Source organism: Nannobrachium achirus (genome assembly GCF_963921795.1).
Source record: "Nannobrachium achirus genome assembly, chromosome: 23".
Taxonomy (NCBI): domain Eukaryota; kingdom Metazoa; phylum Chordata; class Actinopteri; order Myctophiformes; family Myctophidae; genus Nannobrachium; species Nannobrachium achirus.
This window is the reverse complement of record NC_137830.1, coordinates 40,608,288-40,629,675: the sequence shown is the minus strand read 5'-3', so window position 1 is coordinate 40,629,675 and position 21,388 is coordinate 40,608,288. Positions and strand designations below refer to the sequence as shown.

Here is a 21,388-nt window from a genome sequence, read left to right as displayed (position 1 = left end):
AGTGGGACAAATCGTCCCTACCTCCACACGTGTAAATAGTATGATCATTATCCTGTACATTTTATATCATGTTTTATAAAGCTGTTTATTTTATTGCTGTAAAAAATGTAATATTGCAAATCAGAAAGATATCTAATGGTGGTACCAGAAATGCTCATTTGAAATGGGACGCAGTTATTAAACACATATGGACATGTGGACATATGGACTATGAAAGTGTTTCAAAGTCAAGATGAACTTGATTATGAAAGTATAAGATAAATATATTGTATGACTGGGGGCCGGGGGGCATGTATTGTTAAGAAATTGAGCACTGCCTTGTACATTTTATGACTGGACACACGCTCTTCACTTTTACATTCTCAAACTATTGTGTGGAATTTTCAAACTGAAAAATGTTAAACTTTAAAACGCAACCCTGGATATCTGGAGGCGGGGGGGGGGGGGGGGGGGGGGGGGGGGGGGGGGGGGGGGGGGAGGCTAAAGCTACAGCATGTGGCCCAGGGGTCAAAATTGAGTATAGTATTTTTCCTCAATACGGTTTCTACTTGAAAGCTAACAACAAGGGACGAACGAGACACACATGTTGAGAGGCAACTGGAAGCCAGCTGTCCCTCTCACTAGCCTTTAAACTCCTGCAATTTAACATCTCGGGGAAAAATGGTTCTGTGGAACAGCCTGGTGTGTGTGTGGAGGTTTGAGCTGTCTGACCCACATGGACTTCACAGGAAAGAAACAGGTGCAACTCAAAATTAAATATCAATAGCCTGCTGCAAATGTACATAGGAGGTGTTCATCTTTCAGTTGCTTAAGTATGTAGAGGTTCATTGTGTATTAGCTTGTGGCTCCTCATGCAATAGAGAAAAACAATGTATTTTAAACGGTCTATTGTTTGCATTGTGTATATATATATATCTATAGGACATAAATGATTATGTAATTTGGATGCGGTACAGTTGAAATGTACATACATGTGTTTAATACCTACTGAATGTTCCCTTTCAGAATCCCTGTCTTTGCCCTTCCCCAACTATGATACTTCCTTCCAATGTACAGTGATGATGGTATTGATTTCCCTTTTCTTTTCTTTTGATGCATTATGATTGACTATTTGTTCTGAGCGATGAAACAAGACGGTAAGATCACTGGCAACCTATGATGACACTGTAAAATGAATTACATGAGTGGACATATATTGTGCCATATACTTTTGGAAAGAATTACAAATAAAAATCTATGCGATGTGTTTGAAAATGTTGGATTATTTGCATTATGGCTACAAGAAGTAAATAAGCAATGCCTTGTCAGCCTTGACCATCTTTTCTACCTTTATTTGTTGAGGGGGATGGTGGGGTAATAGCAAACAGGGAATGTTAATTCCAGTTGAGGACTACAATGTCAGGACATTCATTTTTATACAGTACAGACGTAAAAACCTAGACTGGATATAAACTGAGGTACAATAAAGCAGCACAGGGAGGTACACGCTTGAAAAAAATTACAGTTTGAACACATGTACAGTAGTAGCTACCTTATGCAGTCTACAAGCAAGAGTACAGTATACTTGTATCTTGTTTCTCATATAAGAAAAATGGAACCGACCATGAAATGAATCGTGGTACTGGTTGAAAAGACAATTCACCCCACTAAACCCTACAACAGTTTCCAAAGTGTCTCGAGTGAAACTTTTCACTCTAATTAACTGAAGTTGTTTGGAGCTTCAGTTACTTTTAACCAGCGGCTTAATTAGGGACATGCACCAAAGACTTTTCCAAATTGCAGTTAGCCTACACCATGGCAATACAAATCCTACCCAATTTGTTCTTTAGAAAACAGCCCTAAAAATGGCAAGGAGAATTTTAGTAAACACATTTTCATATACAATTATTCATACAACTGAGTATTATACGTATCGCCTATTGTCGCAACAAAAAGTGTCGCTTCTTATCATGAACTAGGAAAAAGTAAAAACAACACATTATTACTACAAGTTGTTTTCTTTTATTCCCGCTGGTCTGTCGATGCTATAGGTGCCTACTGTCAACCTACAGGACATTAATGGAGAGGAGCCATGTTGGAACTAGGCAATGGTGCTGTACGCCTCGTCTCCCTCTTTCTGCTTCCTCCCTGGTGACCCATGATGTCATTAGTCCATTGGGGTGCGATCTCGCTTCTTTCCCTCCTTCTTCTGCTTCTTTGAGTCTGCAAGAAAATGTTAAATGGTAAATGGTCTGCATTTAAAGATGGGTTGCCATGATTTTTCCCCCTCTAAAACATGATTATCAGGTATTATGATTATACTAGGAGGAAGATTTCTTTCCCAAAAAGTGTACAGAAAGAGTTAAAATTAGGTTTTTATGTGGCCACACCCACCAGTTCATCACGTATTCCTGGTTGTCATGGTGGGTGGTGACCCAGCTGAAGTTAGCCACACCCACAGTGTTGGGTGAAAGGTAATTAGGGGAGGGGTTGATTCTATGATGTCATTGTATTTGTGTTTTTGGACCGGCACTTTTGACCCACAAGGTGGCAGCCTCCAGAAAAAAAAAAATAGAAAGGGAATACATAATTGCTCATGACAACCACACCAGGGGGTCTAATGAAGTACTGTCAACCTCCTAGACACATGAAAAACTGAAAAAGTACAAAACCATGGCACCGCCTCTTTAAGTAGCGCCTTTATGCACCAATGTGCATTTCATTCACACACCAACATCGGAAGCAAAACTTGCAAGGCACCAACCCGTCCGTTGGGAGCAGTCAGGGGTTCTGTGTCTTACTCAAGGACAGCAGCAGCCGGGGACCACAACCAGGGAACCTTTCAATTCCCTGATGGTCACTCTGCCTCCTGCTCCATACAGTATGCACAGCAGCCATTTTGGAGAGAAGTTTGGTGCAGAGAATGTTAGAGAGGCAGGGGCTGACATTTTTAAAAGGGCCTTTTGGTGAAAATATCTAAAATAGCAGACCTCCAAGCTCACAAAGGTCGGCTATTTTTGTTACTTGATACCGCACTAAACTAAGCATAATCAAGCAATACTGGAGATGTGGTTTACGGCATGGATTTCTACACCGAGAGGGGGCGATTATTTCAACATAAGATGCTGCATTCAAGTTCGGACAAGGCAATTCTTTTGAATGCTGCCTTCAGGTATGGCAAATGGAAAAAGGGAATTTGCATTTCTTTCACCATAGTAAAAACTGCATTCATGGTCTGGAGAGGGCACTTTTTACAGACAGATAGAAGGGCAGGGGCTCAAGCCCCCTTTGATGTCTATGTGTGCAGGACTGCACGTGCCTGTTTCACAGGTGTTACCACCATCATACTAATGAAGGCTCTGGTTCCATTCTGGTCAAACAGAGCCAGGATGCTGACATGTTGGCTCATTGGAAACCCTCTGCTACACCAGTGGGTCTCAAGGTGGGGTCCAGGGACCCTCATGTTTCCTTGAGGCGGTTCCAAATGCCCGCTTATGGGTGTGTGTAACTCTGAGACCCGTAAGGGTCCAATTGGTTCCATGCGTACACTCTCAGAGTTATGGGGGTCCTTCAAATTAAAAGGCTTGAGAACCACTGTGCTACATGAAATGGAACAGAGAGTATCATTGGTAACACCTGTTAAGGAAGTAAGGAAGGGGCCCAATTTCTTGCCAATATGGCTGCTGTGCATAGAGCCTATTCACCCACTTTACTGTACTTGACAATTGCTGTGCCAACAAGCAATAATGTTTTACAAAATACAAAAAAGAAACCTCGTCCCAGTACTGCATAACAAGCTTTGTTCCCCTCCTCTCCAGCTTATGATAATTGAACATGTGTTTTCGGCACCCCCTAGAGTGCAGGTTACAGAGCTTTTAGAAGGCAATCACCAAACCGCAGTCCCGCCCACCTCGCACCGGTTTTGATGAGTGAAGCCCGCAGCTACTGGCCAGAGGGGGTTGATTTGATGGCTCAGTGTGAACAGTGCTAGGAGAAAAATGCTTTATCATCTTCCTACAAGAGTGGATTTGGTGCCTTGCTGCCGTGGCATGAAGCCACAGTCCCCATTTTTCTGCTCAGTGGCTTCGCTGCTCTGTTGAACAGGAAGAGAGCGCACACAGTCTCCATCGATCAGTTTTGGTGGACTGTCAGTCAGTCAGACAGTCCCCCAGATCATGTGGGTCCATTTGTCCGTGTGTGTGTGTGTGTGTGTGTGTGTGCGTGTGTGCGTGTGTGCGTGTGTGTGCGTGCGTGCATGCAGGGGTGTTATAGCACAAAATAATGTGTAATAATGCGTTCCCAGTCTAAATGGGTTAAACCCCCTCCCCCTATGAAGAACATTCATGGGGGCCCGCAGTGAATCCTTGTACCCAGGGCCCAGAATTTGGTGCGACATTATTGAAAAATAGCAGATATACTGGTCTACAAGCTGCGAGCTTGTAGATCTGCTTTTTAAAAAAAAAAAAAAAAAAAAAAAAACGAGCAGAATTTGAGTTACAAATGTTCGCTTAAAAATACATATATTCAAAGATTGCGCACATTTGCACACATTTTCTAACCTGACTCCGCCAGATGGTGGCAGTAGTGTGTACCGCCTTACTAGGGCGGTATATGCAGTATATGCACTGCTGCCACCATCTGGCGGAGTCAGGTTACACATTTTCACGACTTTTGAAAAATAGCAGATCTACAAGCTATCGGCTATTTTTCAATAGCTAAAGTATATTGGGCCCTAGTAACTCAGTCCCCCCCCCCCCCCCTTGTGACACCCCTGTGTGTGTGTATAGTGTGCGACTGCCTTGGTCTTGTCACCGTCTCTCCCTCTCTGCCATGGCCTTTCTGAGTGGTATCTCTGTAAATATTCTCCTTCCATCAAACTGTTCCTAAATGACCGTGCTTGTCTGTCTGCTACAGTACTTTCCCATATGTTCTCCTGTGTCTCTTATTTAGATGCTTGAGGGAGATGAAAGGAGGGAGTGAGGTAAAGCAGGTAGGGGTAATTAATATCCAAACATCTTCAGTACTGTATTCTCCTCTGGCAGGCATTTTCGGGAGACGAGTCGGCTGGCTAATCAACACTTGTGTGTTTAGCGTCTGCAACTGGATAATGCCACATCAATATGGTTGATTGCGTTATTTAGAGTCTAGCAAACTCAGTCCAAATGATAAAAAAAAAAGTTAATAGAACGACATGGACTTGCATCAAGTACCACTGTTATTTAGAGCAGAAAAATGCAATATCAATGAGGTGAGATTGCGGCAACCCTATGCGCATCTAAGAAGCAATTACAGCAACAGACATAAGGTCTCACTAGACGTTTTGAGGTTGCAAAATTCACTGATTGCATATTGTCATTGTCGGGCAGAAACCTCATATTTCCATAGTTTGTTTTTATTATTAAAGCCCTAATTTGTCATACAAGAGGGTCACACTAAAGCAGCAAAAATAGCCAATCTCTAGCTCACATTGTGAGCTTGCATGTAGGACAGCCATTTCTGCAATTTTTGGAACATATTGAAAGTGAGTCTAGAAGCCATAGGTCGCATTTAGTATGAAAACCTGCAGATCATGTCCGTTCGTCCGTCGTGCGGATTCTAAGCTCTTATGTTTCAGCGTGACCTTGTGGGCTAGGTCGCTTCTCGCCCTTAGGGCGTCTTACGGGTAAATATTTAACCAATTAAAAATATTAAGTAAGTAAGTATTAACAAGAGCTTCTAACTAAATAATAATTACCTTGGATTCATTGGAAAACAGATAATTTTTCCATTTCCTGAGAAGTAACAGTTTTGGACAGCAGCAATATTCATTTGAACATGGCTAAAGGCATGCAGGCAGGCCATGAACAGCTACAAGTTAAGCTTTGTCAATTGAATTTTAAACTTTTTAACATGCAAAGCAGACACTTGGGGAAATTGGATCGGAAATCTCCTCTCGTCACCCCCCAGTACGTTGTATTAAGATTTTGTTGTGCGCGCAAGACCACTGTGCGCTCAACCGCGTGAAATTGCTCTTCCGTTCAATTTGTTTGCTTTCATTTGTTGGAATGTTTTTTATGTATTTATCTATCCTCCGTGAATGTTTTTGTCAGCATATTATTTCTTCTCCCTGGGGACAGAGATTGGAAGAGAGCCTGTTCTCTCTGTTAGCGCGCCGTCTGTGAGATAGGAGCTCTGGCACTCGTACCATGCTACAGTGCGTTCCGCTGCGTTGGCACATTACATTGCTCCGCTCTCTCCCTCCACTTTGCCCCCTGTCTCTGACAGTCTCATAATCAGACCAACACAGCTTTTCTCTCAGCCCAGATGTCGAGAAGCTGCCCCGGTGCAATAATAGCGTGCCTGACTCTGAATGCTCTCCCCTGCATTCAGCGAGCAGAATAGCGCGGTATAAGCTGGCGCCTTTCCTCGGGGACGGTAGCTAACACTGTAACCGGCGAACCAATTCAGAGAGGCCAGATTGATTCCCTACAAAACCTTTTGTTTCCCCCCTGCATCCCAACACGCTGGGTCATGCAGCTGAGGGATGGGGGTGGGGGGGGGGCAGAAGGGTTTCTACAGGTATTCATAATGTTTCATTTCTGTCACTCTGTATTCCTCCGCCCCATCTCTCTTTCAGTCTGCCGGGCCCTTGTTTCATCAGCGCTAGACAGCAAAGGCATGGCGCTCTGAACCCCGGATCGCTCCCCAGGCACCTCTCAGCGTGGTCTCCTGCAGAATCTGTAAATGACAGATGCTTGCTCCTTCGCAGCAACCTACCTGCTGCAGTTGGGGGGGGGGGGGGGGGGGGGGGCTATCTCCAAGACCCCAGGTGGCTGTTTAGAATTCATACATTTGGAGCATTTTCCTTTCACGTGACATCCTCACGGGCTTTTCACACACAAACACAAGAGACACAAAGCATTCGCGACTCCCGCCGCAACACCACATCTTACCCCTTACCAACCTAAGCCCCCCCCCTCCCCACCTTACCACAGGACCCCATCAGCCTCTATTTATTTCCCTCAGTAACCCCTCTTCCTCTTCCCAAAGCTTATCTCCCAGCTGACAGACATGGGGAAATAACACCTTTCTATGCTAGCCGGTCTCTCTTCTCCGCTGTCTCCCTTCATCGTGGACACTGTCCCCCCCAAACCCCCACCCCTTTCCCCGGCCCTTCTCCTCAGGTTGCCACTTTGTCTGCGCACAGCACACCTCCCGCGTTCATCAGAATTGATGCAGTTAATATCCTCCTCAGTGTTCATTTTACAAATGGATGAATTAACACTGAGGATTTAGTTGCGTAAATGCTGACCACTAGTAGTAGTCACACATTTCACTTGGATGTGTGTGCGTGCACATAAAGTAGAGATGCAAGTTTAAGTTATACAAGTTAAAGTACGCCATGCATGCATGCATGTCATGAGTTCTGTCAAAACATAAACGTCCGTCTGCTCTTGCCACTGAAATCCATATCCATACGATATCTGATTGTGATTTTTATTTAATAATATAAACCAGGCTCCTCCTGCCTTCTGATTCTCAGATTCGAACAGAAGATGGGAGGAGTCAGTTTACTAGGCTATAGTTCACCCACAAAATTGATTACTTTTTCTATTGATTACTTTTTTCTATTGATTACTTTTTTCTATTGATAATCTTTTTTGTATTTGTCGCATTCCTAAGACAAAAATGTGATGCAAATGTACCCCCATTGATTCCGGATGGGGACTCAAATGCATTTGGGTCCCCATCCGGAATCAATGGGCTTAGGAATGCGACAAATAACAAAAAATATTATTGAACTCAAGTCTCCATGGCGTGAGTAATCAATAGAAAAAAAGTCATTTTGGGGGTGAACTACTCCTTTAACACTTTGACTGCCACAATGTTAAGGGTTTTAAGGGTAAAACCCTTGCCACCATAGACGGCCATTCATTTTTGACGGAATAAATTGAAAATGGTAGGATGTACGAAAATTGACAAAAATTTCAGAGAATATAGAGTCGGAACCTTAGCTTTCACCATAAAAATTTCGTCCTGCTGTGGTGTTCTGCTGTGGAGAAACCTGAGGGAGAGCGAAAGCTGTACAGATGAAAAAGGAGCATCAGAAATTTACTTTCTGAGATAATTGAGGTCAAAGGAAAAAAACTTTCAGAAGCCCTAGAAACAAATTGGTAAATGGTACAAGAACACACAGTACCTCTAAATGAAGAACAGGGTGCAGGCCATAATGCTGTAAAAAAAAAGTTAAAAAAAGTTGTACCGTGGTCTAGTTATAAGGCAGGAAAGTGGAAGAAGCCAGGAGACTGACAGAGGCTCTTTTTTCATCTTCCCAGGATGAAGGAGAGACAGAGTAGAATCCACTGTGTTTTGACCTGGGATTTTTTATTCAAGCCTTCAGTTAGACACCAGACATCTCAAAAATAAAGATAAAAACTCTGATAAAGATAAAAAAAAACTTTACATTGCTGTTTCACTTCAGTATAGTTGTAGATGTGTTCCATTGCAATCATCATTTTAGTCACTTCAAACTAAAACGGTCAAACTACCCTGAGCAATTCAAAGTCATAATACATAAAATTAAATAAAAATTGATGTACATTCATATGGAAATGTTTGTATTGACAAAGTCAAGCCAACTGCGACAAACTTCACCATGTTAGAATCCAGACCAGGCAACTGCAAGTAAGAGTAATTATGAAAAAAAAAACATAATTACCATAAGGTATATATAATTATTTGCTATACATTTTATATACACAGGTACATATATTTCCAAAATAGCAGATCTACAAGCTCATAGCCCGGCACCGCGCTATGAGCTTGTAGATCTGCCATTTACATATGATGCCTAATAGCCGATCTACAAGCTCATAGCCCAGCAAGGCACTATGAGCTTAGTATTTTCATGGCTCTCCTTTTAGTAGACCTTGTACCAGTGAACTGTACCGTCATGAAACTGTACCTTTTCCTATGCAAACTTCTAATAAAGTCTTCAATCAATCAATCAATCAATCAATCCCTTCTTTGTATTTACCTACTGTATGTTTTTATACTGTTTTTTATTTCCCCCTTTTTTCCTGACTATATCTACTGCATAGTACTGTGTTCTATCCGTCTGTCATTCAATGTTATATGAGATACTGCAATGGTTTACTATGGAAATAAGCCTAGTCTTTTCATGGATCTCATGATCTCCTTTTAGTAGACCTTGTACCAGTGAACTGGTACAAGGTCTGACCAATCCATCTCGCTGGATTGGTCAGACTGCGACGTTTGCGAGTGACTTATAGTGGTTGTTTGCTGGGATGTGTTTGTTTTGCACTAAATGGAGCATCTGTCCTCCTTTCTCACCAAGCTAAGCTAAAGAGGCGTCAATTGGGTATGGCAAGCTATGGCAGCTGCCATACCTTGGCTACAGGGGGAATATAATAAAATGTACTGTAATCGTGCCTGTTGTAAAGGTATGTAACATGACTGGTGTCTTGCACGCGAGCCTCGCGCGCGTGAAAGACACCAGTCAAGTTGCCATAACTTAGCTTTTTCTGAACTGACGCCGCTGAGCTAAACGCCCTGCTCGATCCGAGATGAGCATAATCATCTCTCATCTCATGCTTGCTCTCGGAGCGACGTCGCGACCCCCCAAACACGCCAATACACCACTGTATCAATCAATCAATCTAGCAACAACCACTTACTTTATATAGCAGTTCTTTTCGCTGCGACGCCGCGGCTCGGTGGTCCCTGGTGGCCTGGTCGATGAACCATGACGATCCAGTAAAACTTTTCAGATCACATGTAACGGCTGTAGAAGTAGTCCTCAGTAGTATAGTAAAGCACTAAACTAAACCCCCCCCCCCCCCCCAAACACATGGCTGCTGCTTCTTTTCGCTGCGACGCCGCGGCTCGGTGGTCCCTGGTGGCCTGGTCGATGAACCATGACGATCCAGTAAAACTTTTCAGATCACATGTAACGGCTGTAGAACTAGAAGTAGTCCTCAGTAGTATAGTAAAGCACTAAACTAAACCCCCCCCCAAACACATGGCTGCTGCTTCTTGCCAAAGTTGCCGTCCATCCAGCAATCCCAGGCCTGGGGAGGACGGTCATGTACCAAATCACCATGGTAACACAAGGTAACACAAGCTGATTGGCCACACAATGGTAACCATGGTGATTTTAGTCATTCCAGGGCCCAGGACGGCTGAATCCAAGCGTCAGTGATACATATGCTCCTAATCTTGTGTTAATTAAAAAAAAGACATTCCGGCGTCATATGACGCCGGTGGCAGCGCGGGGGGTGTAAAAGCGTGACGTCATATGACCTCCGTGGCGGTCAAAGTGTGTTAAAAGTCACCCCTCTCCGACCCCAGTGCTACTCATATTATTCAAGCTACCAGGGGACATTGCAACTCAAACAACAGAGATCAACAACAAAAAAGTGCACATCTGCGGCCGCCACTACTGTATATTGGTGACCTAAATAAGGCCCCCATCTTCAGACCCGTCGCTAATGCTGTTCGTCACCCTTCCCCAAATGACAGATTACTGTCACTCAGCAGCATCCAAATCAGCCAGATTCCTATCCACCTACTCTCCATTTGGATGTATTTTTAAACATACTCTATTAGATGTTACCTAAATTGCCCCATTACAGTTTTAACAGACATACGCCTTCACTGAGTAGCAGCTGTTAACTTTAGAGAAATAAAAGATAGCTATAATGCTCCTGCTTAAGAAAAATCCTGTCACCATGCATTAATGATGGGCTGTCCAGTTAAATATTCAGAGAGAAGACTCAAGGGAAGACTCTCTCTTTGAAAGAGTTTGGCATCAATCTGGATTGAATCTGAATGGCACAGTTGCGTTTGAACACTGTGCACACATGGGGTAGATAAACAGTAGGCTAAACAAAAATACTATATTCTATATGAATATGTAAAATATATCACATTGAGCAGTGGTGTAAAGTAACTAAGTACATTTACCTAAGTACTGTACTTAAGTTTGTTTTGAGGTATTTGTACTTGACTATTTCCAATTTTCTATATCTCAGATCATAATATTGTGCTTTTACTCCACTACATTTATTTGAAAACTTTAGTTACTAGTTACTTTGTAGATTGATTATTTTTTACAAAACATACATTAGACACTTCAGTGCTATATACATTTTGGCCATTTGAAAATAGCCATATTAAAACTTTCAACGGGACATTCTACATAATGAGTACTTTTACTTTTGGTACTTCAAGTACATTTTGACGTCAATACTTTTGCACTTTTACTCAAGTCAATTTTGAATTCCGGACTTTTACTTGTTTGCAGCATTGATACGATAAGTAAAAATACTTTTTCACCACTGACACTGAGGAGCTATTTGTTCTTTAACATCTACCCCCCCCCCCCCCCCCCCCCCTGTCAATTCAGATATCATCTCATCCCATGTGTTTTGGTGACCCATCTCAGAAAAGCCGGAGAAACGCCCAGTGAATTCGGGGTGTTAGGCATGACCGAGGGAGCCTGAAAGCTTGCAATTACTGCCGAATAGTGAGTAAACCTTTTCACCCCAGTATTCCACGGCTGCCCTTCCCATCTCCCGAGGAGCCATGTAGGATTATTTCCACTGCCAGCGATAGGGTATACATACAGTATGAAGGCGAGACAGGGTTGGCAAATCCGTTTAAATCATTTAAAGGGTTGATTTGTTATATTCAACAACGCATTCTACTCTTTCCAGTACAACACTGAATACACGTACTGTGCTGTGAAGCAGGGGCGTCAATTGGGTATGGCAGGGGTATGCAGCTGCCATACCCTGGGTCCAGGGGGGGAAACGTTACTTTTAAATACAAGTCCAGGAATGTCTCTTTGTCTATCTGTGCCGGTTATTATGTTGTTAAATTACAGTAAAATAACTACAAATGCAAAATTTTACAAAATGGTCACTTTAACAAGGTATTACCGGTATAATTATATTCTCCACACTTGTATTCTCCCCATCTTGACAAAATGCTATATTCCCAGGTTCCGCAGGTCAGCTGCACAGGTGCAATGCATTATTGTTAACTGTGGCACATTTACTAACATGCCAAGTTTAGTTGCACTTGAACAACCGTTCCATGCTGCCATATCCAGTCCAAGAAACCGTAGAAATGGGGAGAAAAATAAAATGTACTTAAAATAAATGTATCATGCCTGTTGCTAACGTACGGCAACATGACTGATGTCTGCGTGCCTTCGCGCGCATGCAAGACACCAGTCATGTTGCCATACTTTAGCTTTTTCTGAACTGACGCCACTGCTGTGAAGTAGGCCTTTATAACGCAGGAGTCAATGTTACAGGACAATCCAAGGACAATAAGCATAGCAAAGATTAACTGAGAGGAATGACTTGATCTATTGTTGCTGTCATGCCATTTATAAGCTCTGAAACACCCATTGCCTCATTTAATCTCATAATGTCTAATGTCATATTTAATCCAACTGAGCGAATTAAGTTCCCTCTCTGTTCTTTGTGCCCTTTTCAGATTTCCATAATGTCTTCTCCTGGGTTCACAGGTCTGGTAAATTTAAAAAGGCGTCCACGGCCTGTTGTCTCTTTTATCTCAACAAATGTATTAAAATATAATATATTCAAAATCTACTGTAGCATTTCAAGTAAAGAAGCACTAAAATGCCTCGCATTAGATTATTGGCTTCTGAGATTTAATATACCCTTTAGCTGCAATTAATTAACCAAACTAATTTAACATTCCCTGTAACTGTACTGCTGCAATAAACACTAGACCACCGCATATTATATAGCACTAATTCTCAGCCTATTACAAGTCCTTGTTTGATGTGTTTCAATGTGAATATATATGAATATGAATATTGATAAGATTCTAAACACCAGAATTTCTTTTCGCTGTGCCAAACAGGAGTTGATGGTGGCAGGATTTCATTTTGCTTCAATTATTTGGATGCTAATCATTTCGCTCAGCTCTGTTCCGTGAATAAAAACGGTGAAACAGTCTGAAAGCGGTATCCTTTCTTTGTTCTACAGCTCTGTATATGAAAGCCTGTCCCGAAAGTTCTCTCTCAATAATATACGCTGTAAAATGTCATCAAGATGAACATGAGTTACTTTTCAGTAGTTTTGCTGTGTATGTGGTTCGTCAGAGCAATTCATTCTGCCAATAACATTGCCTGGATCTGTCTGTATGTGCAATGAGTGATATGGTTGTTTGTTGTCAGACTCATGGTCGCTGTCGGGCTGAAACCTTGAACTGTATTTCCATCTTTCAATGGTTTTTTTTTTCATAAATGAATGTCACACAAAAGTGAAAATAGCCAATCACACAAACTCATACATCACGTTTGTAAAAGTATCCATAATGACATGCCCAAAATAGGGATACCAGGTTGAAAGTGGTTACATCTATCTGTGTGTTTTATGAAACCCATTAGGATTTAGAACAGTGGTTCTCAACCTGGTTCTCAACCTGTGGGTTGAGGACCCCAGGGGGGTCCCCAAATCATTTTGGGGGGTTCCCAGATGATTAACATAATGTGCAACATTGTTTTCTCACAATATTCTCAAGTGTAGAGGGTATCTGCACATTTCTAAAGTGACAATTTAAGGACATTGGCTAAAATGTCAAATATTAGAGGCAGAAATCGTGAAAATAGCAGATCTACATGCTCACAACGCCTTGCAACGCCAGGCGCTGTGAGCATGTAGATCGGCAATTTTCTAAATAGAACCGAGTTATACAAAATGTAATGCCTCAACTCTTAGTGCTTGTCAAGATGGGGGGGTCCCCAGTTAAAATATTCTTATTTTGGGGGTCGCGGCCTGAAAAGGTTGAGAACCACTGATTTAGAAGACATTTGATGGTATTTCTCAGGTGGGTTACCTTGGAGCTTGGTCTTGGGAACCTTTCCACAGGGTTTGGTGGCAGTGACAGTGTTGGCACAGGTGGCGTCCATGAGCGCTCGCTTCAGAACACCCGTCCTGTTCTTTTTGCCCGTCGCCAGGTCACACTCTCCCCAGGCCTGGAAATCATACTTGCATTCGCCTGCAGCGGGAATCACAATGAACACAATCAGGGGCGTCAATTGGGTATATGGCAGGGTTATGCAGCTGCCATACCCTGGGTCCAGGGGGAAAAACAAATGTTACTTTTAAATATAAATCCATGAATGTCTCTTTTTCTATCTGTGCTGGTTATTATGTTGTTAAATTACAGTAAAATAACTACAAATGCAAATTTTTACAATATGGTCACTTTAATTATATTCTCCACACTTGTATTCTCACCATCTTGACAAAATGGTGTATTTCCAGGTTAGTCGCACGGGTGCAATGCATTATTGTTAATTGTGGCACATTTACTAAAACATGCCAAGTTTAGCTGGGGGAAAAATTGAATGTAATTGAATGTACTTCTTAAAATAAATGTAGCCTATCATGCCTGTTGCTAAGGTATGGCAACATGACTGGTGTCTTGCACGCGCGCGGCTTAGCTTTTTCTGTACTGACGCCACTGAACACAATCACCATTTGATCCAAAAATCAGCTATGCTATTCTTTTTGTTCTGTGAATCTCTGCTCGATTAGCATGGAAGAGGCCATTGTGTGGGACTAAATGCAACTGATCAAGCAGCAAATTAGGCGAAAATGACATAATTCGTCTTGGATACATTTCTTAAAACATTCGACCGCTGCAATCACTCAGTGGAACCAAAAGCCGTGCCTGGGGAGTAGACTGCTGTGAGTCATCCACCTTGAATGGCTGCTTGAAGATGACGTTCTAATCTGCCCGGCTTTCATCTATTTCTTATCTGTGGAAACCGCCCAAGATCAGCAAAGCAGGTATAATTAATGTTTTGTTACAAAAAAAAACCATGCCAGCTTTTTAGATTCCCTCTTTATTTTGCTTCCCATGACCTAAACATTAGTGAACAAGGTGCTCATACCGTCACTTCATGCCTAAAGCCATGTACTCAATAAAATCTGCAGAACAGAAGCAGAAACATTTATCCATTTGTAACTCCACGCAGGGGCGTCACAAGAGGGGGGAGTGAGTGAGTGACTGAGTTACTAGGGCCCAAGGTGGGGGGGGGCTTAATAATTCTATACTTCAGCTATTGAAAAATAGCAGATATACAAGCTCACAGTGCTGCTGCAAGCTTGTAGATCTGCTATTTTTGAAAAGTAGTGAAAATGTGTGCAAATCTTTGAATATAAGTATTTTTTAAGCAGGAATTTGTAAACTCAAATTTTGCTTCTGGGGGGGTCCCTGGAACTAAATATTTTGAGATGGGGGTCCGTGGCCAAATATATATCATTTTGGGAGTCCTTTACATGAAAGATTTTGAGCACCACAGACATAGAAACATATTTTTTCAACAACAAAAAAAACCTTAGAAAGATTTGAAATATTCAAAGACTTGCACAAATTTTCAAGACTTTTTAAAAATAGCAGATCTACAAGCTTGAGTGCCACGCTGTGAGCTTGTAGATCTGCTATTTTTCAATAGTTACCCAGAGCCCAGAATTTGGTGCGACACCCCTGACGAGTGTACGAATAGAATCAAGGGTCCCTGTGGTTCCATTTGTACGCTCTGCGTTGAATTAACACTGGGTTTTGCAGTGTGTAGATGAATCAAAGCATGTTTACTGCTGTCTGTCCTGGCCATCTTATTTTCTCCATGGAAATAAATCAATTTGGCTGTGCAACAAAATTGTTTTCATTCACCCCTTTGCTGCATTTCAAATTCAGGCATTCATTCGATTTTACATTTTACCTCCAGTGAACTCATCCCCAGCAGATGCAGGGCAGCAAAAGACAGGGATGGCTGGAGTAGACTATAGAGACAACAACATATCGTCGTTGTCGGGTGAAAACCTTGTATGTCCAAAACCGTTCGTTTAGCATTTTTCATTTTAAAAATGATTTAAACTAGTGAAAACAGCCGATCTACAAGCACACAACGCCTTGTGGGTGCGAGGCGTTGTGTGCTTGTAGATCGGCTGTTTTCACTACTTTTGTGCGACGGCCTTGTACGATGAAGCAGGGCTTTACTTTGCGAAGGAACATAATTTCGAAACTTGGAGATACGAGGTTTCCACCCGACAGCGACGATATACAGTATGTGTTCGAGTGTGTGTGTGTGTGTGTGTGTGTGTGTGTGTGTGTGTGTGTGTGTGTGTGTGTGTGTGTGTGTGTGTGTGTGTGTGTGTGTGCGTGTGCGTGCACACGTGAGTGGATGACCTGATGTCCCTCTATATCTGCGAATGTGTGTCTCTCATATCTCCCTCCATTATTTCTGCTGCCGCTCAAGCCCAGCTCCCTTATGGCTGTGACACTCGTTGCTCATCTGTCACCTGCCCCTGAGATCCCAAGGTACTCATCAGAGGGGGGAGACAGAGAGGAACGATGCTGAGAGGAGAGTGGAGAGCGGGTGTGTGTGTGTGACAGGGCCATTGGCAGGAATCCACTAAGGACGTCCTAAACATTCAGCTCTGGAATCATGTGCCGCTATAATTTGTCTCTGAGGGCTCCCATGCTGCCTCATGGGAGTTTGGTCTCGGCGGCACCACACTGTGTTTGGGAAACCAACACGAACATGGATGTACAGGTGTGCACAGTCTGCACACAGAGTCACCAGCAGATGCACGTCCACAGAGACACTCACAATGATCTCTGTGTCCTCTCTCCTGCAGCCAGGGATGAATTAAGATGTGAAAGGAAAGTTTTGTGATTGAAGCGTCCTAAAAAATTGTCTTTTGGAGTGGCCAATTATTCTTTTCTTTTACCCCCTTTTCTCCCCTAATTTTTTCGTTATGTCAATTGATTCCTCCCCACACACATTTCCGTGTTGCCCCCACCTGGGAGCCTTCGTCCTACTCCTCCCGCCCAACACTCCCTGCTGACAGGTGCCGCACCAGCCCTTAGGAGTACGTGCAATGTATAGGGACTTCACCACGGTGCCACCCGAGCGCGGTAAAAGTGTGTCTTTAACCGTGAATGATTCCTGTGGTCGCATCAAGACCATTGTGTCAAAAAAAGGTCATACCCCTGATGAACATGAAGCGTTACCTACCTGACCTTAGGTAGATGTGTTAGAAGTTGTTTGTAAGAAGCATATGCTTTGCGAATGTTAAACTGCTCACTGGTAATCAGACATCAGTTGGTACGGGGGCCTTGCTTGAGCCGCTGCAGATTGTAGTGTTTCTTCGCCCCTTGTGTTTACATGCAATTAAGTGGCTTTTGTTCATTAGTTGTGTGAGATGCACTTTTGGTTGCCACATCGCCGGCTTGTTTTTGCTGGCATTTCTGCCAATTTGCTTGGATTATTCCAACAGCAATTAAGAGAGCTTTTTACAAGCCGACAATTTTGTTTATTTAAAAGGTCAGTTGGAATCACTGCTGTCAGTGGTAACAATTATGTTTCCTTTTCAATTGGCCATTTCACCCAAGAGATTTGGCTTTCTTGTGTTTGCAATTAACGTAACTGCATTAAATGGCTGTGGAATATGTTCATCAGAGGGATGGGGCAGGTCAGGGCAGGGGTTTCTTAAAAACTGTAATTACTGAATATACATGTCATAGAATGTAGTATACCCAACCGTATACGTTGTTTTTTTTGTAAAACTAAATTAAACTAATACTACCAAAGCTAAATCGACACGAGTGTCCATCCAAAAACATAATAAAAATGTAGAACAACAACTCATGAAACTAAACTAGAACCAAACTGAAATGAAATGAAAAGCAAAACTTTAAATAGAATAGAGGGGGGAAAAAATCATTACAAAAACAAAAATCACAGTGTTGCCACTAGGAGATTGTCATCTAAATTTACAACAGTGCTTGAGAGGCAATATGCAGTTACAGTATAGCTTTCCAAGCCCATGACAAGTCTTGGGATTACTTGCATTTATGAAAAGGCATGGGGCTATGTGGGGTGTTTTCTGATTACAAACAAGTTTTTCATTTCAAAATAATTGTCTTTAACTTTGGATTCATTCAAATTTGATTCTGGGGGGAAAGTGACAGCATACCACAGATATAACAGCATGCAGGTATCCCAAATGCACTATTTACATGTTTATTTATTATATATTTATTATTTATTACACTTGTAACAAGTGTAACTCCTTGTATATGTACACAATACACATACCGTACTGTAACTGGCAATAAAAAGAAGTTGGATTCTGCTTCAGTGCCACCACTTGCCACAAAAGGCTCTTAGAAATACTCCATTGCAGATGTATGCCACCGTCAACCAGTTGATATTTACGTCTGAGACTCAGTATAGCGAATGAAGGCTTTGAGGGAATTTAACTAGTAAGACACCTGAGGGTAACTTGCGACCTCAGGGTGACATGCGACCTCGCCCTAAAGGGCGAGGTCGCGCCAATTCTTGGCCATCTGGCCATTCATGATAGTTATGTTTCATGACTCATATATGGGCATAAGAAGTATGTCATGTGACATCATTTCCTGTACAGACAGTCAGACAGACAGCCATTGACTCCGGCCTAATAATGGCTACTGTCTATGACGGTAGTCCCATATGACATGATGGACTGACTGGACTGACTGGACTATCTCCATATATAGTGTTCTCCACGTCTCCATGTTTAGGCCAAACAGGTTCGCTCCATTTCTCCATGTATAGGTCCAAATGCCCAACGTTGAGCTTGACAACGAAACGTTCTTAACACATTTACTTTAGAAAATATGTTAAATTCTAAGAACGTTTCGAGTACCGGTTTGATACAAGAGCAAATAAGCGCTAAACTTCTGGAATCCTGTGCGTCGACTTAAAGTCGGATCCAGGCCTAATAACTTTATCTGGCTGCCCGTTGCCACCTCCTTGTTACATTTTCTTTTCTCCAGGTGGATGGACATTCTTTCATAGGTGATCTAAGTCCAGCCGCCCCGTATCAGATCGGAGGAGGATACCGCACATTGTACCTCATCCACCCTTTCTTCTCTCTCCCTTTGGTATCTTTATCCTCCTCCTTCTTTTTTTCTTTTTTATTCTTCTCTTTTTTTGTCTTTCTTAGTCTTGTGTATCCTTCTCTTTTTTTTGTCTTTCTTAGTCTTGTGTAGCCGCCCCGTACAGGAAGTGATGTCACGATTCACTGACATCACACTGACATCACTTCCTGTACAGAATACGTACACTCATGCGACAAGGTTTTTCAGGGTAAATGCGACCTTCGGTCGCAATAACATGTTTTGTGAGGGCACAGTGACCTTGACCTTTGACCAACTACTTATAATAATTTCATCCTTGAGTCCAAGTGGACGCCAATGTCATTGTTATGAGAAATGAATATTAGCTCTGTTATATATCTTATATTGAGGTTTAGCATGTAGCAACCAAGCCCCCGGAACCGGGAGGGAAAAGTTAAGCGCAAGCCTCCTTGGTGGGTGGTCGCGCACATGGGCGCGTGCACGCATCCGCCTGGGTGACAGCAGACTGCTGGGCGAGCACTGGCGCTTTGGCATGGGATCGACTTTGACCAAAAAAATGCACAGACCTGGTTGGTTGTTTAAGTTGGACAAAATCTGGACAAAAGCTGGACATATTTTCCCAAATAGGCCTATGGAGATGACTGACGTCTGACATCATAGATGTTTGACATCATAGGGTTAGGGCTACCGGTAGTTATGATATTTATCTGGCCTCGATCGGACCCTCTCTGATTAATCCAGGACATCTGTTTTTGTGGGCAGGATTTATGTTGGTTGAAATCAGGTGATATTCTAGGCCAGATCTGACTAGTCATGGTTTGACTTGATCTGGCCCCGATCGAGACGTCACTGATTGGTCCAGGTTGCTAGGATATCATCATGATGATATGAAAAAGTCTACTTTTAAACATCTAATAAAGTCAGCCCATTTGTTGGCAACCGAGGTGTAAGGTCTAATTTATACTCCATCACACGGCCGTGTTAATTGAGGTTCAGTTGAAAACCAGTTACTCCTCACCTCCAAACTTCTTCTTCCAGTTGCATGGTATCTTGCAGCGCTGGGTTTTGATGGTCTGCTTGCAGTCGGTTCCTGTGCGTGTGCCCTCCCTGGTGCCCAGCCCGCAGTCCCCTTCATTGGCCACGCACACACTCCACTGCCACTCTCCACAGTCCGACTTGCGCTCCTTCTTACCTGCAGGACAGTGGCGTCACAAGGGGGGGAAAAGTGGGACCGAGTTACTGGGGCCCAAGGTGGAGGAGCCTGAAATTATTTTATACTTTACTTTATTGAAAAAAAGCAAATATACAAGCTCACAGCGCTGCACTGCGAGCTTGTAGATGTGTGCAAATCTTTGAATATATGTATTTTTTTTTTACATATATTAACATATAACATTTGTAACTCAAATTTTGCTTCTGGGGCGGTCCCTGGAACTAAATGTTTTGAGATGGGGTTCCATGGCCAAATACATATCATTTTGGGGGACCTTCACATGAAAAGGTTTGAGCACCACTGACATAGAAACATAGGTTTTTCAAAAAACCTTAGAAGGTTTGATATATTCAAAGATTTTCACGATTTTTCAAAAATAGCAGATCTACTAGCTCGCTGTGAGCTTGCGGGAACCCCCTCCCGCTATGAAGAACATTCATGGGGGGCCCGCAGTGAATCCTTGTACCCAGGGCCCAGAATTTGGTGCGACACCACCCCTGCCTGCAGGATCACACAGATTCAGATGCTGATTAACTCATTCTGTGCCAATGACGTCTCTTGACGTTTTTTTTTTTCAAAAGCCCTGGGTGCCAATGACGTCTCATGACGTCTTTTGTGTTTTTTGTATAGAAAGAAAAAACTTTTTTTTTTATTTTTTTATTTTTTTAACTCATTCTGTGCCAATCACGTGTATACACGTGATATATTAGCGCATCCCACAGTGCCAATCACGTGTATACACGTGATTCAAAAAAAAAAAAAAAAAAAAAAAAAAAAATCGCGATTTTGCATGTTTAACCCCCATACAACCCCCATACAACTCAGGTAGCAGACCTCCAAGCTCACAACAGTGTAAAACATAATGGCTATTATCTCAAGAATGCCTGAACGGATTTCCAATCGGATTTTTTTGTTTGAAAGCTGTGAACAAACTGCACAAACCCACAACAATGCAATCCAGGATTGCATTGGATTTTTTAGAGCTCATTCTTCTCTGTTTTTTTCCCATGCATGAGGTGTGCAAGGTTTAATCATGGCTAAGTTGACGAAAATAAGGCTTTTAAAATGCTTGGTAGCCAATAGCTAACTTCAAGCTAACTTCATCCTCTTCCTGTACATGCACAAAGGAAAGTGTTTAGGCAAGTCATGGCTGCAGGGCTTCTGCATATACCAGCATATCTCTATGGGATTGTCTGTGGCACACTTGGCCCCCTCTAGTGGTGAAAGGGTGGCATT

The 21,388-nt window shown here is 42.5% G+C and overlaps 1 protein-coding gene across 1 annotated transcript in view; it reads right to left on the bottom strand.

The window, feature by feature from the left end:
• Positions 1–1,645: 1,645 nt before the first annotated feature.
• Positions 1,646–21,388, bottom strand: part of ptn (pleiotrophin) — a 76,054-nt gene continuing 56,311 nt past the window's right edge. The window contains exons 3-5 of the mRNA XM_080754716.1: positions 19,958–20,131; positions 13,858–14,019; positions 1,646–2,202 (exon numbers count right to left, since the gene is read on the bottom strand). Of these exons, the coding sequence (XP_080610842.1) occupies positions 2,147–2,202; positions 13,858–14,019; positions 19,958–20,131 (392 nt within the window). The 3' untranslated portion in view covers positions 1,646–2,146. The remainder of the gene's footprint in view (positions 2,203–13,857; positions 14,020–19,957; positions 20,132–21,388) is intronic.